This window comes from Balaenoptera borealis (assembly GCF_965194805.1).
Source record: "Balaenoptera borealis genome assembly, chromosome: 11".
Taxonomy (NCBI): Eukaryota; Metazoa; Chordata; class Mammalia; order Artiodactyla; family Balaenopteridae; genus Balaenoptera; species Balaenoptera borealis.
Genome location: NC_138868.1, coordinates 80,839,668 through 80,866,970, shown reverse-complemented (window position 1 = coordinate 80,866,970; position 27,303 = coordinate 80,839,668). Strand labels below are relative to the sequence as shown.

At 34.0% G+C, this 27,303-nt stretch overlaps 1 protein-coding gene across 4 annotated transcripts in view; it reads right to left on the bottom strand.

The window, feature by feature from the left end:
- DYNC2H1 (dynein cytoplasmic 2 heavy chain 1) overlaps positions 1-27,303 on the bottom strand; it is a 365,046-nt gene that overhangs the window by 149,846 nt on the left and 187,897 nt on the right. For 3 of the 4 annotated variants that reach the window (XM_082339858.1, XM_082339859.1, XM_082339860.1), the window contains exons 71-78: positions 25,692-25,757; positions 23,836-23,886; positions 22,962-23,039; positions 21,046-21,177; positions 19,986-20,058; positions 9,053-9,213; positions 6,064-6,189; positions 3,249-3,359 (exon numbers count right to left, since the gene is read on the bottom strand). In XM_082339858.1, the coding sequence (XP_082195984.1) occupies positions 3,249-3,359; positions 6,064-6,189; positions 9,053-9,213; positions 19,986-20,058; positions 21,046-21,177; positions 22,962-23,039; positions 23,836-23,886; positions 25,692-25,757 (798 nt within the window). The other variant, XM_082339861.1, reaches the window with a different exon arrangement.

Here is a 27,303-nt window from a genome sequence, read left to right as displayed (position 1 = left end):
ATATGGGAAAAGAAGATTTCCCTGTGCTATACAGTAGGTCTTCATTTGTTATCTATTTTATAACTCTATTTCTGTTTTGTAGATAGGTTCATTTGTACCCTTTCTTTAGATTCCACATACAAGTGATAACATATGATATTTGCCTTTCTCTGAAAATTACAGGACAGTATCACTGATGAACACAGATGCAAAACTCATCAACAAAATACTAACAAACCAAACCCAACAATACATTAAAAGAATATTACACCATGATCAAGTGGGATTCGTCCCAGAATGCAAGGATTTTCAATATTCATGAATCAATCAATATGATATACCACATCAACAAACTGAAGAATAAAAACCATATAATCATCTCAATAGATTCAGAAAAAGCTTTTGACAGAATTCAACACCAATTTATGATAAAAACTCTCCAGACAGTGGGCATAGAGGGAACCTACCTCAACATAATAAAAGCCATATATGACAAACCCACAGCAAACATCGTTCTCAATGGTGAAAAACTGAAAGCATTTCCTCTAAGATCAGGAACAAGACAAGGATGTCCACTCTCACCACTATTATTCAACATAGTTTTGGAAGTCCTAGCCATGGCAAACAGAGAAGAAAAAGGAATAAAAGGATTCCAAATTGAAAAAGAAGTAAAACTGTCACTGTTTGCAGATGACATGATACTACAGTATACATAGAAAACACTAAAGTTGCTACCAGAAACTACTAGAGCTCATCAATGAATTTGGTAAAGTTGCATGATACAAAATTAATACCCAGAAATCTCTTGCATGCCTATACACTAACAATGAAAGATCAGAAAGAGAAATTAAGGAAACATCCCGTTTACCATCACATCCAAAAGAATACCTAGAAATAAACCTACCTAAGGAGGCAAAAGACCTGTACTCAGAAAACTATAAGATACTGATGAAAGAAATTAAAGATGACACAAACAGATGGAGAGATATACCATATTCTTGGATTGGAGAAATCAATACTGTGAAAATGACTATACTATCCAAAGCAATCTACAGATTCAATGTAATAAATTTTTAAAAACTCCAGCAACTCATCAAAAAGAGAAGAAACAAACAATAAAATGAAGATTTCACGATTTTTAAATACAATAATACGTGTGTGTACATATGTGTACATATATATAGTAATAATTTTGAACATAATGAACTGCACTATTTCCTGGAATAGTTAAAATCATTTACATTGATTTAAGAAATAGAAAAAAATTCACCAATAACTTAAATGAAACTGAAAATTTCCATAAAAATATAATCAAATTACTTCCTAAAAAAGGATACTGGAAGAGGCTGCACGTTAAGTTAAAATTTTCAAGGACCAGTTCCCCTGATATATTAACTCTTCATTTATTGAAATATTACTGTATTTTTCCTACATGCCACGTATTATATAATAAGTAAAAAAAAAAAAAAAAAAAAAAAAGCAAGAAAAAACATAGCCCTTGCCTTCAGGGCTTGTACAATCCAGTTCTGCAATATAGTTTAGTAGAAGAGTATACTGAGAAAGTGGCTGGAGAAGTTCTCTCTTACTAGACATTATAATTGACATTCATTCAATTAATATATTTCCAAATATTAAATCATTTTTGCATTCCTTGGATTAACCTTAGCCTTTTTCTTCCTTACATGAGACTTAATGCCTTCAGATGGAAAACGAAAGTACTGATCTAAAATAACAGGTAGTTATAAACACTAATAAGATATGCTGTATATCTGATAAGGGGTCAATATGAAGAATACATAAGAAATTTGTACAATTCAACAACAAAAAAATCCAATTAAAAATGGGCAAAAGACTTCAATAGACATTTCTCCAGAGAAGACATACAAATAGCCAACAAGCATATACAAAGATGTTCAACATCACTAAATAAAGAGAAATACAAATGAAAACCACAGTGAGATATCACCTCACACTGTTAGGACAGCCACTATTAAAAAAAATAAAGGAGACAATAACAAGTGTTGGTAAGAATCAGAGAAATTGTGTGCTATTGGTGGGAATGTTAAATGGTATATACCACAATAGAACAGTATGGAGGTTCCTCAAAAAATTAAAAATAGAATTACCATATGATCCAGCAATCCCACTCTGGGTATATATCTAAAAAAACTGAAAATACGATCTTGAAGAGATATTTGCCCACCCATGTTCACTGCAACATTATTCATAATAGCCGAGAGGTAGAAAATCTAAATGTCCATGGGCTGATGAATGGATGAAGAAAATGTAGTACACAAATACAATGGGATATTATTCAGCCTTAAGAAAGAAGGAAATGCTGTCATATGCTACAACATGGATGAACCTTGAGGACATTATGCCAAGTAAAATAAGCCAGTCACCAAAAGACAAATACTGCATGATTCCACTTATATGAGGGATCTAAAGTAGTCAACTCACAGAAACAGAAAGTACAGTGGTGGTTGCAAAGGGTGGAGGGAAAGGGAAATAGGGAGTTGCTCTTCAGTGGATACAGTCTCAGTTTTGTGAGATGAAAAAATTTTAGAGATCTGTTGCACGACAAGGTACATATGATTAACACTACTGTACTGTACACTTATAAATGGTTAAGATAGTAAATTTTATATTATGTCTTTTACTACAATAAAAAAAACAAAAAAGTTAATGATATTAAATAATATTTAAAAGAAAACTGTAAATGTATTTTTATATATATCATATTATTTATGTATATACTTCATCTAAATATACGAAAGTTTTTGAGTGCTTTGTATAGTAGACAGTTGTCTACAGAGCTTTAGAAGGCATGCTAAATTACTGCACTTACACAATTAGTGATTCAAGTTTTTATTTTTTTTATAAATTTTATTTATTTATTTATTTATTTATTTATTTATTTATTTATTTATGGCTGTGTTGGGTCTTTGTTGCTGTGCGTGGGCTTTCTCTAGTTGCGGCGAGTGGGGGCTACTCTTTGTTGCGGTGTGCAGGTTTCTCATTGCAGTGGCTCCTCTTGTTGCAGAGCTCTAGGCACGTGGACTTCAGTAGTTGTGGCATGTGAACTCTGGTTGTGGCTCCCGGGCTCTAGAGCACAGGCTCAGTAGTTGTGGTGCACGGGCCTTGTTGCTCCACGGCATGTGGGATCTTCCCAGACTGGGGCTCGAACCCACGTCCCCTGCATTGGCAGGCAGATTCTTAACCACTGTGCCACCCGGGAAGCCCATGTTTCAAGTTTTAAATTTTCTTACCTCATATGTTATCTTCAAACTTGACTGTAATAAAATTGGAGTAAAGTTGGGATGAACTTCTGCAGTGAGCCAAAGACGAAAGGTATCTTTAGGCTGAAGAGTATTCAATTCCTTGTTTATAAAAACAACAAGAATAAAAATCTACTTAAACACACACACAAATTTCCATTTTATAAATATATTATTAATAAGTACTTATCTTACTAAAATCTTTCCATGGTATTCTGATATATTTCTTAATGTTCTGATTATATTTCCTCTAAATTTTCATTTTCTCTATTCCTAGCTTAGTGAAATAGGTAAGAACTTGGATCTAGAACTGGGCCAACTGGGTTGAAATCCAAATTCTGCCACTTATTTGCTGTGTGACCTTGGATTCTTTGACTTAAACTCTCTAATCAAGGATAATAACCATACCTACCCTCATAGGATTGTATAAAACACAGTGCCCAACACACAGTAAACACAAAATAAGTGTTAGGTATAGTCGTGATGCCTAAACTATGAGCCATCTTCAGGCCTTCAGGTTCTCACTTCTTCAATTCACACTTCCATAGAGTTATATTATAATATCAATTCCTTTACAATACAATTTTTAGTGTGTCCTATAGCCTATAATATCCAAAATTCACCATTCAAATTCACATGCGTGTGCTGTACGCTCTAGTCACTTATTCAAATTTTTATCTTTTGTCTCTTTATTCATCATATTCTTTCTGCCTGTTATTCTCTTGTAACCTGACAAATTCTTACTCATCTGTCAAAATATAATTTAAATATCATGTTCTGGGAGAATATCTTCTCCGACTCTTCACCACCACAATCCCAAGTAGATTAATCACTGATGGTATTTTGTAAATTCCCTTCTGCAGTATTCATCGTATGACTGTATAGTTATTAATGTGGTCTGTCTCTTCTAAACCAAGCTCCTCGAGAGCAGGTACAAATTTTGTACATAACCAGCACCTAGGACTATTCCTGGCTTTTTTCTGTACTCAGCAAGCACTTGTAAAATGAATGACTAAATGAATGAATGAATGATGAGAAATGCTGATAGTTCTAAAAGAGAGTGAAGTCTAAAAATTATCTTAATAAATATATGTCTAATACTAAAATTCATTATTATCATGTGAAATGTAAAGATGACAAAAAATGGCAAGAGAACTGCCATAAAAACATTGTGCTTCCTTAAAATTGTAAATTATAAAATGTTTCTATACCTAATAATAATTTTTAAATGTAAAATTGGAATAAAATTTTGCTTTGGGTTAGCATATTTTAAAAAAAGATTTAAAAAACAATACATTTGTGATACAGTTGAATTTAAAATAAACATAAATTTATATCCAAACAATTTATCCAAACTTCCCAAAAGAAAAGCAAAACATTTTTAAATTTTTTAAAACTTTTATAATATAATCTACCCTATGTATGCTTCAAAAAGTCCTAATTAAGTTTTGATTCCAAAATAATAACTGTAATTATATTTTACATAGATTAATAGCTATCAATCTATTGTTTGGAACAGAAAGCAGGATTCAAGTATTCACAAGTCTTCCTTATGTTTCGAAACATATGTAATTCATCTGACATAAATTTTATATTTTATACATTTGTGATTTTTACAGAAAACTGTAGTAATAATGGAATTACTTGAATATTCATATATATCTCAGTTCCAAAATCTACATCTTCTTCTGATAAGTAGTAAGTCATCATGGTCTATCACTTCATTCACTTAGTCATTAACTCATTCATCAAAGATTATTTAACTACTTACATGTTTTATGTAAAGTGCTATAGTTGCCAATTTATTTTCAACACATTACACAAATTTTCAACATACTACAACTAGGCTATGGCCTCCCACTCTATTCTGTTTGGTTCTATTCTGAATAACTTCTGTCAGATTAATTTAATTAATTAATTATTAACTCCCTTGCTAAGGACCTCCTTTGACTCTGTGTCCTAGGACAAAAATTCCAAGCACTTCTGCACGATTTTGAGGGTATTCCATAACCTTGCCCCTTCCTAGCCATCTAACTCTATTGCCCCACATCGCTCTGCCTGACCCTTCCAGGACATTCAAGGACATCTTCATTCTTTGTACTAGGCAGGCACTATGTCTCTACTTGTGCTGCTAGAATTAACCACAATTTTTTTTCCCTCTACACTTAGCTAAATCACATCTTGTCTTCAGTGTCATCTATGACTACCCAAAATCATATTCATCTTTCTTCTTAAATAAGCACTAGACTTAATACCAGGTTTGCATTTAAACCTACACATCAATTTGTTCTGTCTTAAAGTTTTTTCGTCCAGGGCCCATTTCTGTTAAATAAAATGATTGCTTCCATTTACACACAGCCTCCTTAGCACCTAGGAAGTGTTCTGTAGTTCTCTCTGATTCCTCTACATCTTTTCTCCTCATACAGATACAACAGAACAAAAGCATAAAGAAAATTTAATGTTATAAATAGGTCTTCTACAATTCTTTAAAACATTTCCCTATTTTTCATCCGAAAAAATTCTCTAAGCCTCCCCTTCAGTCCTGATTAATTTTTTGACTTCCCCTAAATGCCTTTAAAAAAGAGATTTTTATAGATTTCTTATTAAAAGATCCATTTTGGTTTGTACAAATGTACATATATTTAAGAAGAAAATATGTAACAGATTTTAAATGATTCCCCAACAAATACTAATTTTTTTAAAGACATCATAAATTGTGCATGACATATTTTAATACTGATGTTCCTTGGAGATTACTGAATTGAGTATATTAGATATTATTTGCACCACACTGATCTGAATCTACCTTTTCCAGAACTGGCAGCCAAGATACCACAAGATGTAAGTTCTTCAAACAGAGCCAGTCTCCATTTTGGGCACATTCTTTTAGCATTTGAACTGCTAAATCAGCTTGACCTTGACCCATGGCAACCTGCAAAAACAAAAACAAATAACAAAACTAAAAAAAAACCAGATCTGATAACATGTTGTAACATAAGACTTTCAAATTATCCTGCCATACATACTGAACTAACTCAAGTACTGTAATCAGGGTTTTAAACTTTTAATAAGAAATATCAGACTCTTGCTGTTTCCAACAATTGCCTTGTTTTTGTCCTTACATCAGTGGCAGATTTTTAATATTATTCCATTTAGTAAAGGTATTAACATTACAAGTCTGCAAGTTATAGAACAGTATAAAGAATTACTGAATAGTTTTTTGTTCCTCATCCCACTAGTTCCTGCAATTCTTACCCTCTCCAACATGGACCTTTAAAAACATAATTTTTTATGACTACTGTCTTGTTGAATTCTTTGAGGGATTAAACATTAGCAATACCGCTTCCTTGAAATTTGCTTCTCTTTTAAAAAAATTGCTCCAACATTGCACAAATTTGGCTCCCAAGCTACTTGGTCTACCGAACTGCGTAATTCCCTAGCCCTTCATCCTCTAGAAGACCCTAATATGCTGGGCCTCAAGACTCTACATTTAGCCCTCTGCTCTTCTATTCTTTTTCAGGGAGAGGAGGCAGGAAGGAGAGAGAGAGAAAAGAAGAAAGGGGGAGGGGAGAAAAAGAAGAGATGGGAGAGGAAGAGGGAAGGAGAATCCTGATCTCACTGGAATTCCATTCCTGTATTTCTAATCCCTATGGTCTATCTGCACTTAGGACACTCATGTAATAGGCTAGACCACTTTATAAAACAGAAAACATTCAAGCAGAAGCCGAAACACCCTAGAAAATAGATTCAGTATATAAGATTTCTGTATTATTTGAATGAATAGACTAGTTAAGTCTACTTAAGACTACTTAAGTCTAGGATTCTATAAAAAAGTTTTAGTCAAGGATCTAAACTGGTTGCATGCCACTTACTATACCAAGTTTAAACTCCTCCATATGTCTTTTTAAGGATAATATATATAATACTTATGTATCAGTACAGTTGTATCTGTCTTTGTATATATGAGAGATACACATTTACTGAGAGTCCTCATATTTTATTGGGTATATGGTCAAAACACTTTGAAGAATACTGTTATAGACTACTTCAAACCACAGTGATCTCTCTTTTCATAATGAATACAAGATAGCGTTTCATTGTTTTTTAGTTGACTTTTACAAGTATTGATTTTGCTTTTCAATTAGACTATAAAGTTTTTGAGAGTGGGAACCATGCATCTAATTCATTGCATACAAAAGCATGTAACAAAACAGGTAATAAATACTCATATATTGATTTCTTTTTAATTTTCAAGATCTAACCCAGAACTAAGCAAATAGGAGGGATAAAGCAAATACTGGTTGAACTGTTTAGATGCACGTATTAGTTTGCCATTATTAAAATGCAAAAAAAAAACCTTGAAACAGTTGAAGGCATGTACAACAGAATCAGAGGGGAAAAAAAAGAATAAGTAGTTTGCTGAACTGAAATGGTAGCTAAAAATAGGAACTCAAATTTTTCTATAAGGCATAAATTGTATGAAAACAGCTTAAAGGTTCATGAAACCTTAGAAGAAAACATATACTCTAAGGAAAAAAATACATTTTTAAAAAGCACAACAGGAAATGTCAAGAAGATGGTTAGCCCCTACGTCAAAAAACAAAAAACAAAACAAAACCACAGTTTCTTGAAATGAAAATTAATTTTTTGCATTAAGAATATATTATTATCCTTAGGACATACATTCAGCATAGCAACAAAAACTTTAAAATAACAGGAGATTTATGATTAAATACATCTGTATTTAAAGGTTTTACAATATTAAAAAATTTTGCAAGTACACAAAAGTCTAGAAATTCATACAGTCAAACTTACAGTGAGTGCAAATAGTTTTATCTTTCTGCCAATATCACTGCTAACAGATACAGCCTGTAGAAGAGGGCTCCCCTTCCTCAAGACATCTCACTGACAATTGAATATTGTCCTAATATATTAATACACTATAACCAGGATTGAATGAAACTCCCTAGAGTTAGTGCAAAACCTGTACAACTAAGCCTAACTCTCTGCTATTTTGCTATCTTCTACTTATATTCCTCATAACATTCTCACTTGTCAATTTTTGGTTGCTGTGAAAGTATTCTGCTTTTTTAATCATTATTAATTATTTTCCCAATGAAAAAGATTTTTTTCACATGTCAAAAATTGAGGGTAAATTAATTCATTTTCAAACTTACATGCCTACTGAATTGAAAAAGAGGTGCTAATCTGAACAAACTAAAACTAAGAAATTTAGCTCAGGACAAAATGGTATTATATTAGACAAATATATTATCTTATCAGACTTCTGGAGGTTAGAAGTACCACCCTTCTATTGATCTATTTTTAAATCAAGGTGTCAGGGTTCGAAAATAAAGGTAGTACTGCAGGGCTGTTCTTTCTGGAGGCTTTAGGAGAGAATCCTTCCGTTGCCTTTTCGAGCTTCTAGAATCCACCTACATTTCTTTGCCTGTGGCCCCTTCTATCATCTTCAAAGCCAGCAGCACAGCAACTTCTCACCTCTTTGACCTCTGCTTCATCACATCTCCCTCCTTCACTCTGCCTCTTCTGCCTCCTTCTTAAAAGGACCTTTATGACTATATTGGCCCCAAATGAATAATCCAGGATAACCTCTCCATCGCAAAATGCTTAACTTAATTACATTTGCAAAGTTCCTTCTGGGGATCAGGATGCGGACACTTTCCAGGGACATTAGTTGGCACACCGCAACAAAAAATGTCTGTTCCACTAATAGAATCAAGTATGGCAGGAAGATCAATAGCTGTAGCAAAAACGGCAGGGTAATATGTACTGACCTGATGATAACACTCTCCACTTCTCTCAGCATTAGCAAGTTCTTGGAGTTCCTGAGAAGGATCAGCACCCGGGGAAATGATTATCAATATCGGTTCAATTTCTAGTGTCTCTTTGTATAAACGTTTGAGATTTAGAGGAGGTGGGGACAACTCTTTCAGCCCTAAAAGATATATTAAAGAAATTACAAATAAAAAGCAACATGAACCAGAAAAAGTCTATTAAAACTAATCACATGATATATAACAGATAATACCTAAGTGAACTATAATCCTATACATATTAAAGGTTTCTCACTCTAAAATCGTTCACATACTAGTAAGAACTAACATTTATTGAATGCTCAAGGTGCCAGGCATTTTTCTAAATGCTTTACATCTATGACATCATCTAATCCTAACAACAAAGTTAAGAGGTAGGTACCTTGATTACCACATTCAACAGACACAATCAGCACTGTGGTCTTAATATACAATTCTCTCCCTACAAAAGAAGACTGAAGCCAACCATCTTACCATACAGGTTTTCATTCATTTATATGATAACTGAGAGCCTACTCTCTGCCATGCATATGCGGAATCAGATTTCCACATGATGTGGAAAATAATATCACTGTCATGATATAGGATAAAGAGTCATTTCTTATGTCCTTGCATTAAGAGAAAAAAAAAGTGGTATAGAATGAAAAAATGCTTATTTTGGAGACAGAAATATAGCTCTCAGCTTATGTTTGTTAGCTAAATGACCCTATGCAAATCACTAAAATGCACTGTGCCTTGGTTTCCTCAATTGTAAAACAGGGATAAAACAATCCATAGGTCATTTGGAGGCAAAATAGGATACAAAATAAAAATAGATTCTATTTATTCATCACGTACTCTATGCTAAGCATACTCAAGAAAATTGAATGTCTTCCCAAAGACCACCCAGCCACTAACTTCTAACTGTATTCAAGGTAATTCATCTGTGTTTTTTTCTATTCTGAAGCTCTTCACAAACTGTAAAGTCCTACACAGACAAGAAATTATAACTTCACTATTATATTTAAAACTCTTCTGCTAAAATTTTAATGTTTCCATTATTAACGTATTTGGTAAAAGCCAAGCTAAAGAAAACCCGCTTCAATTAAAAATCAAAAATACACTTGTCTGAACTGAGTTAAAAAGAAGAGTATGACACAAGGGTTTAAAAATAGAGGATTAGAATGTAACAGAATGAGTACAGAGGAAAGGGCTTCCTTATATCCTCAAGTGTAGAAATGAATAGATAATATTGTACCTCAGAAATCCTAAAACAGCAGGAAAAGACATTCTTAAGGACTTCTGTAACAAACACTTTAAAATATGAATTCAATGCCATCAAGATGGGCTAAAACAGGCATTTCTAGATGACCATCCTGAAAAGACAAATTTCACACCTGAACTCTTCCCCCGTATTCTTCACAGCAGCAATAAACAATGCTAAGCAAGGATTTTCAAAGACAGAAATATTCCTAATACTAGGTGAAATTTACCCCAACAGCCATGTAAAATTGATGAATTGCTTCTAGAGGCATATCTTATGAATTTTGTTTTTAATTAAACTTAAACTGGTAACACTCATGCTTTGTAATAGAAAAGAATTCTTATATACTCGTGGCAATGTAATAAATATTTTTATTTTCATATGTTCATTTATTTATTCATAAATTCTCATAAGCATTCTAGGCCAATTAAATGTACTGTGATATGATAAAATGCATCAAAAGTCTTAAAAATGCACATTGCCCTTGACTCAGTAATTTAAATTATAATTAATTCAAGAAATAATTCAGAATATGAATGCAGAAGTATGTACAAGAATTTTCATTGTAGCTTTTAATATTAGTTAAAAACTGGGGGAAACACAAGTTTTTAAAAACAGTAGTCTGAATGAGTAATTTCTGATAGTGATATAAAGGAACTGAAGTTACAAAAATGGTGAAGTAAAAGATCATGCACTTAAAAGTAAATTAGTACTGTTTGAGGAAAGCATCCTAGGAACTTGTTTGGAAAACTGGGAATTTTTGAAGAAAGCACTAACCGTTCTGTCTCTAGACTGCTGTTCTGGACTAGAGCTGCAACATTTCCAGCCTCCAGCCAACTCTGCTCGCTTCAGACTGGCCACCACAATCCTAACTGGCAAGAACCAATTCCTTAATACCTATCCTATTGCTCCTGCTTCTCTTGAATTCAGTAGTTTTTGTATATTGACAGACGCCTTGGTTTGTCTCAAGTCTGAAGTCAAGGGGAGAGTCCGTCAGCAACCAAGGACCTCTCTGTTCAGTCCTGAGCAGGATTTTCCTTAAATTGTAGGGCTTGTCCCTATACTTGTGGCCCTAAATATATAAAGGTATATGGTTATACCATCCCCTAGACTTTCTCTAATTGTTGAATATTGTGCAATGTTTAACATATTAAACGATTAAAGCCGTCTGTCCATTTATCTTTCTTTCAAAAATCTGAACATATGGCCAGCATATACTTGAGCTCAGTGTTGGATGGTGAAATTTAAATGTGGATAAAATAAAAATAGTATACCCATGAAAAGAAAAGTAGATTAGGCAACATGATACCATATTGTATATGCATCTATGTGCCTAAAAAGAATAGAAAGGTGTACATAAAAATGTTAATGATGATTATCTTGTAATGATGGAAAAACAGGTGTTTCTCATCTTTTTACTCCTCTATATCTTCTCATAGACCTCTAATTAGATGTACTATGTGATAAGAATATGTCAAAATGTATATAAAGATATTTTCATATAAAATGACCACAAACATTTTTATTATATGCAGTATGAGCTACTGTCAGTTTGTTGCAAATGCTCCTGAGAAGGATAGGTAATTCTGGTATAATATATTTCTCCTTATCTTTTCTAACAACTACAGGCATATCTCAGAGATACTGCGGGTTCAGTTCCAGACCACCGCAATAAAGCGAGCATTGTGATAAAGCAAGTCATATGAATTTTTTGGTTTCCCAGTGCATATAAAAGTTATGTTTACACTATACTGTAGTCTATTAAGTATGCAAGAGCAATATGTCTAAACAAACAATATACCTTAACTAAAAAATACTTTATTGCTAAAAAATGCTAACCATTATCTGAGCCTTCAGCAAGATGTAATCTGTTTGCCGGTGGAGAGTCTCGCCTTATTGTTGATGGCTGCTGACTGATCAGGGTGGTGGCTGCTGAAGGCTGGGGTACCTGTGGCAATTTCTTAAAATAAGACAACACTGAAGGTTGATGCATCAATAGACTCTTCCTTTCACCAACGATTTCTCTGTAGCGTGCAATGCTGTTTGGCAGCATTTGATCCACAGTAGAACTTTTTCAAAATTGGAGTCAAATCCTGACACTGCTTAATCAACTAAGTTTATGTAATATTCTAAATCCTTTGTTGTCATTTCAACAATCTTCACAGCATCTTCACCAGGAGTAGAATCCATCTCAAGAAGTCACTTTCTTTGCTCATCTGTAAGAAATAACTCTTTATCCATAAATGTTTTAATCATGGTATTGCAGCAATTCAGCCACATCTTCAGGCTCCACGTCTGATTCTAGCTCTATTGTTATTTCCACCACATCTTCAGTGACTTCCTCTACTGAAGTCCTGAACCTCTCAAAGTCATCCACGAGGGTTGGAATCAACTTCTTCCAAACTCCTGTTCATATTGATATTTTGACCCCTTCCCATGAATCGTGAATGTTCTTAATGGCATCTAGAATGGGGAATCCTTTCCAGAAGGTTTTCAACTTACTTTGCTAAAATCCATCAGAGGAATCACTATCCATGGGAGCTATAGCCTAAGAAAATGCATTTCTTAAATAACAACACTTGAATAGCAAAATTATTTCTTGATCCATGGGCTGCAGAATGGATGTTGTATTAACAGGCATGAAAACAACACGAATCTCATTGTATATTCCCATCAGAGCTCTTGGGTGACCAGGTGCATTATCAGTGAGCAGTATTATTTTAAAAGGAAACTTTTTTTTTTTTTCTGAGCAGTGGGTCAACAGTGAGCTTAATCTAGTATACCATGTTCTAAACAGACATGCTGTCATCCAAGCTTTGTTGTTCCATTTATAGAGCACAGGTAGAGTAGATTTTTAGCATAATTCTTAAGGGTCTGAGGATTTGTAAAACGGTAAATGAGCATTGGCTTCAACTTAAAGTTACCAGCTGCATTAGCCCCTAACAAGAGAGTTAGCCTGTCCTTTGAAGCTTTGATGCCAGGTATTGACTTCTCCTCTCTAGCTATGAAAGTCCTAGATGACATCTTCTTCTAATAGAAGGTTGTTTCATCTACATTGAAAATCTATTGTTCAGTGTAGCTACCTTCACTTATTATCTTAGCTAGATCTTCTGGATAACTTACTGCAGCTTCTACATCAGCACTTGCTGCTTTACTTTGCACATTTATGTTGTGAAGACAGCTTCTTTCCTTAAAGCTCATGAACCAATCTCTGCTAGCTTCAAACTTTTCTTCTGCAGCATTCTGACCTCTCTCAGCCTTCGTAGAATTGAAGAGAGTTAGGGCGTCTCTCTGGATTAGGTTTAGGTTTTAGCTTAAGGGAATGTTGTAGCTGGGTTGATCTTCTATCCAGACCTCCAAGACTTTCTCCATATCAACAATAAGAATGTCTCACTTTCTTATCAGTCATGTGTCACTGGAGTAGCACTTTTAATTTCCTTCAAGAACTTTTCCTTTGCATTTATATCTTGGCTAACAGTTTGGAGCAAGAAGCCTAGCTTTCAGACTATCTCAGCTTTGGACATGCTTTCCTCACTAAGCTTAATGAAAAAGACACATGACTCCTCCTTTTCCTTGAGGCCATTTTAGTGTTATTAACTGACCTAATTTCAATTTGTTGTGTCTCAGGGAATTGGGAGGCCTGAGGAGAGGGGGAGAGATGGGGGGAACAGCTGGGTGGTAGAGCAGTCAGACACACATAATGTTTATCACTTAAGTTCAATGTTTCATGTAGGCATTATTTGGCACCTCAAAAACAATTACAAGAGTAACATCAAAGATCACTGATCACAGATCACCATAACAAATATAATAATAATGTAGAAGTTGGAAATATTGTGAGAATTACCAAAATGCAACACAGAGACACAAGTCGAACAAATGCTGTTTGAAAAATGGTGCCAAAAGACTTGCTTGACACTGGACTGCCACAACCTTCAATCTGTAAAAACTACAGTAACTGCAAAGTGCAATAAAACAAGGCATGCGTATACTGACTGAAACATATGTTTTATTTGGAAAATACATGCCAATACAGAAATTATCTTTTAAAAGTTAAAATGATTATCATATCATTTCTTAATTTAACAGACATTTTAAACTCCATGAGGCAGGAATTATATCTGTTTTGCTCACCATTTTGTATACAGAGCCAAGCATAAATTCAATTACTATTTCTAATGTTAAAATCCCACAGAAGATAAATATATATTCATTAATCCATTTTATACAATATTTCAAAGTATTGGAACATTTTGGATTTAGAGAAAAAACTCATGAAAAACATTTTACTGTTTAAGATAACACAGGTGACACTCATGTTACTGGGAATTGCATGTTAGCCATTCCACCCACAAAACTCCAGTAAAATCCACATTGCACTTTAAGTGAACTTAGTCTATATATAATCATTGGTTTTATTAACCCAACTAATTTTGACTCATGCCAGCATTTGAACTGTCAGTGTCAATCATTCAAAACTATTCAATAAAGTTAAAGAGCCAAAAATGTTCATTGCATTGTGAATTATCAAAGTGTAAAACGACTTGTAAATCACTGAGATCTTATATTTTGACCTTGACGGTTAAAATACATCAATTCTCTCAAAAGAAAAAAAGAACTAAAAATAAGTCAACGAAATAACTCTAACCTTTACTGTATTTTATTTTACTCAGACAAAATGTTGAGATAATAAAAAAGAAATAATTTGCAGTTTAAAAAGGAAAGAATATTGTTCCTGTACTTTTTAGGTACCTGAGTAAAGAAAGCAGCAAATTACTATCAAACTATTATAGTTAGCAAGTATAATTGATTCATTCTTCCTCATTCATCTCATCCTCCCTAACAAAGAGACTGATAAGAAAATTACTTTTCCTTTATCAGAGAGAAAAGACAACTCTTAAAATGTAACACAAATATCAATAAAAAGAAGGAAAATCGACAACCACTATCTAACCTAACACACATCAACCAATTAAATGGGAAAATACTCTTTAGAAATGCAATAATACTCAAGCCTGGAAACAAACGAAAAATGTCAAACATTTTGTGGTAGAGTAAAATTCTAAAAAGATCACTTTCAAGATTCCTACCCCTTGGCTGTTCAATCAAACACTAACCTAGGTACTTCTGTGAAAGGACTTTGTAGATGTAACTAAGGTCATGGATCTTAAAATAAGATTATCCCGTATTATCCAAGTGTGACAATTTAATCACTTGAGCCTTGGAAAGCAGAAAAACTTCTCCAGCTTAAAGTCAAAGAGATGCAGCCTGAAGAGAGAACAGGAAAGATGAGGCAGAGGGGGCGGTCAGAGATGTGAAGCATGAGAAGAAATCAATCTGCCATTGCTGGCTATAAAGAAGGATGAAGGGGGCCACAAATACAATCAAAGAATGCAAACGCTTCTAAAAACAGACAGACTTCTAAAAACTCAAAGTGACAAAAAGAACCTCGATTCTCCAACTGCATGGTGCAAATTCAGCTGAGTGAGTTTGGAAATGGATTCTTCCCAGAACCTCCCAATAAGAGTCCAAATGACCAACACCTGTATTTAGCCTTGGGCAACTTGGATCAGAGAAACCAGGAGGGCCTACCACACTTCTGACCTACAGAACTATGAGATGATAAATGGGTATTGTTCTAAGCTGCTAATTTGTGGTAATTTGTTACAGCAGCAATAGAAAATGAATACACATTTCCTTACGTCCTTCCCTTTCTCTTAGACACAGACTTCACAGGACAGATTGAGCTATGGAAGCAAAGATCATGGGATGGGATGTTAGCATGGATAAGAGAAGTAGAGGAATGTAAAACTAGGAAAGTTTCAAGGCTCAAAAAGACTTTTTGATGAAGAACCTTTGAGAAGTTACTGGTTCTTGTAGCTATTGCACCATCTTCTGTGAACATGAATACCTCAATACACACAGCATAATATTGTGCTCAGAATAGTTATTAAATCAGAATTACAGAAGCCAGAATATCTGCATCTGGTAACTGCTATTTTGAAAAAGTAAAGCAGTAGATTCAAAACTGCTATTTTGAAAAAGTAATGCAGTAGACTGTGCTAGTACACAAGGCTTGGTTTGTAGGATTATATTAAAGTAGCACGCCTGAAAGTTTTGAGGCGTGTTCTGCTAACTTAAATCTTCAAACCAAAACTACTTTCATAAATGCATCTTTATAAGTTACTATTTTAAAGTTTATAGATTATAAAAAGGATTGCTAAAACTTAATAAAAGTCTTTCCATATGAATAATGTTTGAGAAATTACATTTGAAATCAAATCTCTAAAATTTGATTAAAAAGATAAGTGCTTGTCATTTTCCAGCAATATGAACTTTTAAAACTTATTCATACAGTAAAACCTCCAATTTTATATAAAAACTGTATTAATAAAACCACTTGACCAAATACAAAGTCATCCAGCCATATACCAGTATATATAGCTTTTGCTTAGAAATAGGTAGAGTATAATTTTAGAAGTATATTAAACTTTCAAAGCATTTGAATATGTGCATATCATGAGGTTTTCACTTACTGCCATTAAACCTTAAATGCCATTTAACCTAGAGATGAAATAATACAATACAGAAGTATTCCAGAGAGTAGGTAGAGGGTCAAACTACAAATTCAATAAGAAAGGTCATGTGCAATGTGGCACAAAGAGCATATTTTTAAAGACTACATGGGTGAGAAAAGAATAGCCTCCTAAGAACCTCTCTGAAATTGCCTCATTTTACTTAAACTTGCATTTGAGTTATAGGAACAGACAAAAAATATATATAAATGAGCAAGAAATATATCAGTTAGTGTGAAGAAATGGGTAAAGAATTAAAGCAGGTAGATGTGTTGGTACTGATTAGATGGCCTGGAAAGGCCTCTTTGAAAATGTAACATTAACATCTGAATGATACAGAGGAGCCAACAATTAATAACAAAGAAAAAACAAACAAAAACAGAGAACAAACAGTGCAAAAGCCCTAAGGCTGTTTCCCCCATGAAGGCACAGTGGCAGGCAAGAAGGAAGCAAGATGAGGTTAGAGAAGAAGGTTGGGGCCAGACTGTGTGGGGCTTTGTAAGCTTATACAGTTGACTCGTAGACAATGCAGGGGGGTTATGGACACTGACCGTCCACAGGCAAAAATCTGAACATAGCTTAGAGTTGACCCTCTGTATCCATAGTTCCTCTGTATCCACGGTTCCTCCATACCCGTAGTCCCACATATTCAGATTCAACCACCTGCGGATCATGTAGTACTGTAGTATTTACTATTAGAAAAAAATCTGCATAAAAGTGGACCTGCACAGTTCAAAACCATGCTGTTCAAGCATCAATCATATATAAATCTGGAATTCATTCTAAGTGTTTTTTGAAAAGATTTTGGAGATTTTAAGCAAAAAAGAGAGATGATTTGATTTAAGTTTTTAAAAGCTCACACAGCCTTCTGAAGAGAATGGACTGAAGGGGAAGTGCAAACTGAGGCAGGGAGACCAATGAGGAAAGCGGTCTCTTTAACACACACTTACAGTGCCCATGCGCCAGAAGCTGTTTAAGGCACTGGGGTACAACCATGAACAAAACAAAGCTTGTGCCCTCATGCAGCTAATATTCTAGTTGGGGAAAAGGAAATTAATAAAGAGGTAAATAACAATATGTCAGATGGTGATAACAGTTAAAATAAACAAGGCAAAGGAGGATATGGAGAACTGAGGAAAGAGTATGTTATTATATAGAGAGTGCTCAGAGAAAGTATTAACTTAAAAGATGACAGTTGAGCAGAGAAGCAAGGGTGATAACTGGGGGTAGAAATCTGCTTGAAAAAGGAACAGCAAGTGCAAAGGCCCTGAGACTGCAGAAACAAACTTGCGGCACTAGAAAAACAGGAAAAAGGCTACTGTGGTTGGAAAAGATTGAGCAAGGGTGACAGTGATAGGAGATGAGATCTGAGGGGAAGAAGAGGACCAGAAGAGGTAAGACCCTGTAAGACCCTGTAAGAGGAACTCTGAGAAAGATGAGGTGCCATCAGAGAGTTAGAATGGAGAAGTGATATGATCTAACTTATATTTCAAGAGACACTCTAGCTGCTATGCTGAGAATAAACTGGAAGTGGGAAAGAAAGAAAGCCTGATATGATGGCGGCTTGAACAAAGTGGTAGATGGTAGTGGAAGTATGAGAAGTAATTAGATTCTCCACATTATGAAGATAGAGCCAAAGCTATGGCAGTAAATGAGGTGAGAAATGATGGTGGTTTGCATTAGATTGGTAGTAATGACACCAAGTAAATGAATTCAGAGTAAGTTTTAGAGTTGGAGCCAAAAGGACTAGCTGGTAGATTGGGTATATGAAGTAACGAAAAGAGAGAAAGGATCACTTCTGGGTTTTTTGTTTTGAGCAACTGAGTGGATCCTAGTACAGGCAAATCAAAAGTTCTGTATTGGTCATCTGACATTCATAAGAAAACATCAAATGAGCATCTGTATATATGATCCTAGAATTCCACAGAGAGGTTGGGGTTAGAAATAAGAGATATAAGAGTCAGTAATTTACAAATGATATTTAAAGTCAGGAACTGAATGAGGTCATGAAAGAATGTATAGTAATGAAAGAAGGGAACCCAGGGCAAGACTGCAGTGGAAGGAAGAATACTCCAACATTTAGAAGGAAGGAAGAATACTCCAACATACAGAGAAGCAACCAATAAAGGAAAGCGAAAAGGAAAATCCTAAAAGGATTGAGAAATGAAAGAGGAAACATAATAATCAAGAGAAGAAAGCGGAAAGTGTTTAAAGAAGGAACAAATGGACAACTTTGTTGAGACATCAAGTAAGACAAAAGCACAGAAGTCACTATTGGAAATAGATATATGGAAGAAGACCTCATTAACCTTAACAAGAGCAATCTTGTGGAACTTTAGGGAGGAAGTACAAATAGAATGAATTGAAGGCAGAATAAGAGTTGAGGAAATGGATTACTGTGGTCTTTGACTACAGACACACTTTCAGGATGTTTTGTTGTAGAAGAAAATAAAGAAATGGGATGACAGAAAGGGGATAGAGGGTCATGGGCAGCATTTTTAAGACAGGTGATACTAAAATATGTTTGTATACTAACAGAAAGGATCCAGTAAAGAAGGTGAAATTGATGATGCAGGAAAAAGGGATAATGGCAGGAATGAAAAAGGAAAGAGCAAATGGCTGGCCTTTAATTGGAGCAAGGACATTCATTCAGAGTAACAGAAGGGAAAGCAGAATGAGTTATGAGTACCAGTGTAGGTAGCTGGTAGAACTGTTAGTGGGAAATAAAAATTTTCTGTCTTATTGCTTCTATTTTCTCAAAAAATGCTAGTAAAAGGTTACTTCAAGGGACTTCCCTGGTGGTCCAGTGGTTAACACTCCATGCTTCCAGTGCAGGGGGTGTGGGTTTGATCCCTGGTATGGGAACTAAGATCCCACATGCCCCGTGGAGTGGCCAAAATAAAAACAAACAAAAAAACAAACAAACAAAAAAACCAGGTAGAGACTGTAAGATAAGTAGGATAAAGGGGAAAAAAATGTATAATCTTTCTAAACTAAGGTCAGCATAGAATAAAATGTAAATTAAAAACAAATAATTTAGGTGACTGGTCTAGTTCTAGAAAAGAAGTGTACTTACCCAGAGTTTTACATGCAAATAGAGTCATGGCACTTTGCAATCTGTCTGGTCTGAGAGCCTGTACCACAAGAACCTTAAAATAAAGTGCAGAGTATTTTTAAATAATAAAGTTCCTACAACAGCTGTAACTAAACAATAGTTAATGTTAAATTAAACAAATGTTTACCGCAATATTTACTATGCCTAAAACTGTCACAATAGGTATGTAAAAAGACACATCTTTAATAGCCAAAATATTACTAAAATTCATCAGATCTATCATCAAAAGTAAACATCAGCATGCAAGGGTCATAGCATTAGCTATGTCTTCAGGAACTAATAAAGGGCCCAATGGCAGGTGAAAATAAGGGTATGTAGGTAAAGCATTCTTGGTGACAGCAGTGCGGAGGCATAAAACTCTTAACTAAAATTTTCAAACTACCAATTTTATGCTGAATCATATCTATCTGTTCCTAGATGTTTAAGTTTTCAAATGAAGTTTTTCTCAGTTTTTTTTTTTTTTTCGTTGTTTTTAAACACACTTGGTGAAATAGAATTCAACAAGGGGCAGAAGCACAGCCAGCAGCCTAGTTAAGAGATATAAATGGAAGCGTCATTTCCTGGAGCGTCAACTCCTGTGTCCTCTCCAACCTAAGACTTTGGTCTAGCCAAAAGACTGAGTGGAACCCACCAGTAGGTTTCATCATTCTATTTCGAAACAAAATGGAAAAAAAAGTTCCCTGTTCCTCACCATAAGGTCTTTTCCTTAGAGAGAACCCTGGGAAAAGAGTGAAGAACCTGTACAATCCAAACCTTAACTTCTTTCGGTAAGACATGTTCTCTATTGAGAAATTCCCCTTGGGTCAGAGGCAGAGGAAGTAAGAAAAGCTACAGTGCGAGGCACCCTACCAAGAAACGTTGCCAGTGATTTCAGTGTCTGGACAAGGTGGCAAAAGCAGAAAGCCCTTTCCCACATATGCCCATTAAGGTTATGTGACACCCTAAAGGCAAAGCTTTTATTTAAATGGCTTCTGAGTGACAAGAGAAACATTAAATACATTTATGCATTTAGATAATTTACCTGTTGAAATAAGGAAACTTTCTTTGCAAGAATAGATGGAAACTCTTGCTCACACATTGAATTATGATAATAAGTATGCCACAAAGCTACGTCTTCAAAACAGAGGGTCTGATAAAGACTGGGGAGAGCAATCTAAAAAATAAAAATAACCATATATACTGAGCTACAAGCAAATATAAATACACACACACACATCCATACTAAATACACACACACACTAAAAAAAGTAAATGGAAACCAATTATTGATGTTTACCATTTGCTTTCTAATTCGTGTTGGCTTATTTAATCACTTCTAGGTCAGAAACAGTATGGCAGACTTATCTAATCCAGAATTAAATAAAAGCAAATATTTCCAAAGTAGTACTAAATCAATACTTGCAAGTTAACAAATCTTTTCTCTACATAAAAACATTTGTACCTATCTCCACCTTGTGGAGAAAAGAATACTTTCATTAAAACCATGTGCAAATTTTAACCATTGCCAGAATGGAGTTCCACGTTAGAGTGTAAAAATATGCCCAGTTTCAAATCTTGACTCTATACTTTCTCAGTGACCATAAGTAAGTGACTATATCACTCTGGGCCTTAGTTTCTTTATCTGTTAAATGAGGGCAACAACCGTAGCCCCCTCACAATGTTGAAAATATCTAATGAGATGATCCATTTTCAAATTCTGCATAATACCTTGAACATAGTAAGTCATCAATAACTGCTGGCTACCCCTACCGTTTTAACCATGTGCTACTGTACCATTAGAATAGTTGTGAAGAAAAGCAGGGAAAGGAAAGGAAGAATGGAAACATATGTAACAGATTTTGAGAGAAATATATTTGTCTTTCATTCCCCACAAACACAACACTTTAGCCTGAGTAAAGAACACAGACAGAACTGTTGGAAGTTAGGCTTTTCCTTCCCCATGCCCCCATCCTCACCACCCAAGTCATACCAGGGGAAAAAACTGTGGGGAGGGGAAAGAAGGAAGGAGAGAAAGAGAGGAAAAAAACACTATATTTGGAAAACCTACATATCAAAGGCATGTAGGAATGTGGTGTCAGAATGCCTGAATTAAAATCATAGTTCCAAAACTTCCCAGCTATTTGATGTTGGATAAATTATTTAACCTGTCTACACCTCAGCTTGCTCTTCTCAAAAACAGGCATAATTATGACCTCTTCAATAGGTCATTGTGATAATAAGATAATGCATCTGAAGTATTTAACATGATGCTTGTCACATAACAGGTCCTCAAAAATATGTATGAAATTGAAAAGAAAATAGGTTCATGCATTTTGCAACTCGCTGCACTGATTCTTATTTCTCATCTGTAAAAAGAAAGTTAATAATACCTCCCTCTTAAGGTTTGTGTGATAATTGAATAAGATAATTCATTTGAAAATGTTTTATAAACTAAAATGATAATAAAACACTAATGTATATTATAAACTTTCTCTGAATAGGAAAGCCCCCCTTTCCTAAATGTTTTGCATTTCTTTACTTAACAAGAAATTAGTATGTGAAAAAAAGCATCGTTATAATTTTTAGGTTAACACAGTTAAGATTTTTTCCCAAGTGTAACCTCTCAGTAGATCAATTGTTCAAACAATTTTAACTGTATCATGTTGATTATTATTAAGTTTGCCATTAGGAGTTCATGAAATAGTTCAGAGGTCCTGCCCAATAATCCAGAAATCGCTTCAAATTCTCACTATTTTTCATAATTATTGATTTTTTGCATTCTATTAAAATTGTTTAAAGGACTAATCAGAATAATTCTTGGATATTCTTTTACCCAGGGATTTTACATCATTTTCACAAAAATATCAACACTGAGTATGAGTAAGTAGCACATAAAAATATAAACAGAAATAACTCAAATACAAAAAAAATAAATCACTCATAGTAGAAGAGGAATACCTTTAATGTTGCCACTGCCCAGCTTCTTTCCTGATCTATCCAAGATGGAAGTTGATCACGTATTCTTTGTTGAGAGTCCTTTTTAATAAGAGCAATTATTTTCCTTAGTATATCTGGTAAAACTCAGACTTAAAAAAATTAAAAATTGACCAGCTAATTTTATGAACACTATTTTGAAAAAAACTCATTCTATGTATTTTTAAATTTTTATCTATTTTACAAGTCAATATGGTAAAATTCTACATAACGTAAGGTACTGGTAAACATTTAGACAAATGTTACATTCATTTACATAGGGCTTAATCTTTTGTGAAACTTCAGAAAAACGCAAATGTAATAAGAAACTTCCATAGAATTATATTATTTTTAATTATATTTTGAATTTCAGACATAATCTAGGTTTCGCATTACAGTTTGGATAGGTTGCTTTGAAGAATAATATTATCCATTCCATGTTTAAATAGAAAATTACTAGAGAAAAAGCTAAATTTGAATAAAGTTGTCAAAAGTTAAATGAAGTAATTTTTAACTTTACTTATATAAGAAAATTTTCCTAGTTACGTTACGAGATTTGATCTTCTTCGAATTACAAAAGTGTTCTTGGAACCAAATATATATACACTGAAAAAAAGAAACCATATTAATTTCTTATATTTAATTAATATTCTCAAAAGAATACATGTCCTCAAGGACAAAAAAAACACATATAGGTCCATTTTCTATTAGGGCAATAGAGGCAAGGATATAGTCCTCTAATTAAAATATAATTTCAACAGTAATTTAAAACTTCTCTCAAACAAATTATATTTCATGAAATCAAAGTCAGAATTATTTTCGCTAAGAGTGAAATAATAATTTTGTTATTTTAACTTACAGCTTTCCGCAACATGTCTCCAACAACCACACCTGTAAATGTATCCCATTCCTATTAAATAAAAATATGAGAAACACACAAAAAATATTCTAACCATTTAACAAATCTTTTTAAATTTCCCCATAAGACAGCTTACAGTTTAGCTTTCTAAAGACATGGAAAAAAAAAAAAAAAACTCTTTTCATACCTTCCCACTTCTACTACATTAACATTATAAGAATGAGTTCATGTACCATACCAACATAAAACATTAAAACAAAATCTACTAGAATAATTTTGAGACAAAAATAGAACTACATTACACATGTGAGTCTCAACATCTAAAAATTTAAATGTCTTATTCAATTAGCATTTGTCACTACCTTTAATTTTTCCTATTATATACTACTCCTCACTAATAGATAAGCAGTAAGGTGCAACAAAAGTTTAAAAATTGTGTATATTGGGAAAAATAGAGAAAAGTACTACCATTAACTTATCTTTTCCAACATATTGGGAGAAGACTACCATTACTCCTTTTTTTAGAAAAAATTAACCCATGGAATCAAAATTTATCAAGTGTTACAGAATCTAGAGCTCTTAGAAAATCTATGTCTTCACTCTGGGTTACGCATTCAGATAATTATGGGCACTACCATACTATTTGTTACACATTGGCCAGCAAATAAAACCAAGACATATTAAAATTTGAGAGCAATATGGAAAAATTACCAAAGCAACATACTTCCTGCCTCCACCCACTCTGACCACTCATTCTCCCTACTGAAGTTACACAGTCACAAATAAATAAAATACAAATTATCACTACTACTTTACACGAGTCAAAGAAAACTGTTCTCCTTTCCCAATGATAATTTATTTATACTCCAGGAGGGAAAACTAGGGAAAATTAAGTCTTATACAGCAGAACATATTGAGCATGGTGAAAAACATTATACAGGAGGAGGGAAAGGCATCAAAGTAAATAGTGTAAATAAAAAGAGTCAAGTTAAATTTGGAAGAAACTATACAAGTCAGCCAGAGCATGTGGAGTTAGAGAAAAATAAAGAGAGAACAGTCACATGGAATGGTATGCATTCTTTTAACTATTCAAATGAGGGGAACCCAGAGCATAGTTAAAATCTGACCATAGAGAGTTAAAGGTTACTAGGTCAAAGTGCACTGTCCATATATACTATTCGCTGCCACTCTGGCTACTGAATGCTCACTTTAATGATAATGGCATAATAATGAGAAAAATCACTTACAAATAATTTTTTTAATATTAGAAGCAGGTCAGAGATGGATTACTTAGCTCTATCTTGAAGGAAATTCTTTTCAACTTTGAGAGGGGGTTATATGGTAGACCAGAAATGAAGTCACAGACAAAAAAAGATAAATTATACATTAAAAGATTAACATAAACCTGCAGGCTCAAAGAAGGCTTCTGAGAACTGCCCACCCTCTTGCTTCATCTGCTGACTCTGAGCAAGTCAGTGGAGGTAATAAATAATGTAGTGGCATACCCATATTGTTTAACTTTTTTATATTTATCAGTTCCACTGCTTAGATGAGGAAAATAAGAAGGCTGACTCTTCTGGTACCCTGGAAAAGTGGACTTGTGTTCAGAAAAATGTAGGTAGCATGGTAAGTTAGAGTTCTTTCCCTGTCTTACCATTGCTTCAGAATACTGGGCTCACCCAAAGGAGAGTAGAACTGTAAATCAGCATCTTACACTAAACTTCTAACTAAGTAAAAAATAAATAGATTGACATGTAATTTCTAGCCTTAAGTAACTTCTAATCTAACCATAAGTCCGCCCACTACCAGATTTCTATGCAACTCTTTTAATATTTTTCTCCTTTCCTTCCACTTACATTTTCTTGAAAAAGTTCAGGATGCATGCCTCGAACGAAATGCAAAGCGAACATCAACTGATCAGCCTGAAAAGAATAACAGATGTTATCTTGCTTTTTCTAAATTTGTGTTTTTGGAAAAGCATAGTCCTTAAATTTTGGTTCACAAAATCTGTATTCTGTCATCTAATAATCTACTTTTATCAATATAAGAAATGACTATTCAGGTGGCATCTACATATGACAACTCTTCTAAGTTGGGGATGACAGTATAGAGAGAGTGCTAACACTTTTAGAGACAGTGCTAAGGATTAATCAGTGTGTACATCTCATTAAAAAAAAAAAAACAGATTTAACTAGCTGAAATATGATTGTGAGGTTTAGATTAGTCATTACAAACCAGATCAACCTTTTGCATTAGTAATCTTCAATTTGTCATTGTGTATGTTATATTCTCCTGAATATTCTGTATGCCCCTAAATCAAGAAACTTCACTTCTAGAAATTTATGCAAGGGATTATAAATGTACTCCTAGAGAAGAAATAAGGATATTCATTGCAAGGTTTTTAAAATATTTATTTATTTGGCTGTGCCGGGTCTTAGTCACGGCACACGGGATCTTCGCTGTGGCACGTAGGATCTTCAGTGTAGTGTGCGGGATCTTTGTTGCGTCATGCGGGGTCTTTGGTTGTGGCATGAAGACTCTTAGTTGTGGCATGTGGACTCTTAGTTGCAGCACGTGAACTCTTAGTTGCGGCATGCTTGTTGGATCTAGTTCCCTGTCCAGGGATCAAACCCAGGCCCCCTACATTGGGAGCATGGAGTCTTAACCACTGGACCAGCAGGGAAGTCCCGCAAGGCTTTTTATAATGGAGGGAAAACTGAAATAAATGTTCAAAAGTCTATCATGAATAACAGTCAAATCAAAGTGTATAGCATAGCTCATATTGTTTATTTAAACAAATATGTTTATATAAACAGATATAGATATATATCTGCAAAAGAAATTAGAAATAGATATCAAAATTTTTATCAGTGATTTATTTTTAAGATTACAGGTTATTTTTATTTCCTTATTTTTTCTCAGGTGTATTTTGCAAACTTTCTAAAATAAGCTTATATCATTTCCGTAAAAAAAAAACAGCAACCAGTTTACTAACATAGCAAAACCATCTGCTCAAGCACCATCTTTCCTACCAAGTTCTAATTCAAACTTTATTTAGCTTTTCCCATATTGTAAATAATACTTTATTCATATATAATATTATATCTGTGCATGCTTATAAACCTACAGATAAATATAAGGATATTACAATACAATATATGCAAAAGATATGCTCAACAAAAAAAGATCCTCCTGTAAATACTACGAGCAAGTGATCTCCTTGCCTGCAAGAAAACCACCCTGTTGGAAAAATCCAGTGTCTTGAATAATACAATACAAAAGAATAATTTATTTTATAAAAGTATATATTGGGTATGTTTGTGTGTGTATATAAACATATATATATCGCAAGTACTCAATAAATATGTATTAAGTGAATAACTAAAAAACAAACATATGTTCACAACTACAACATAGTCAATGAGTGAAAATAAAGCATTAAAAACTGGAAGCAGATGGCCATCACTC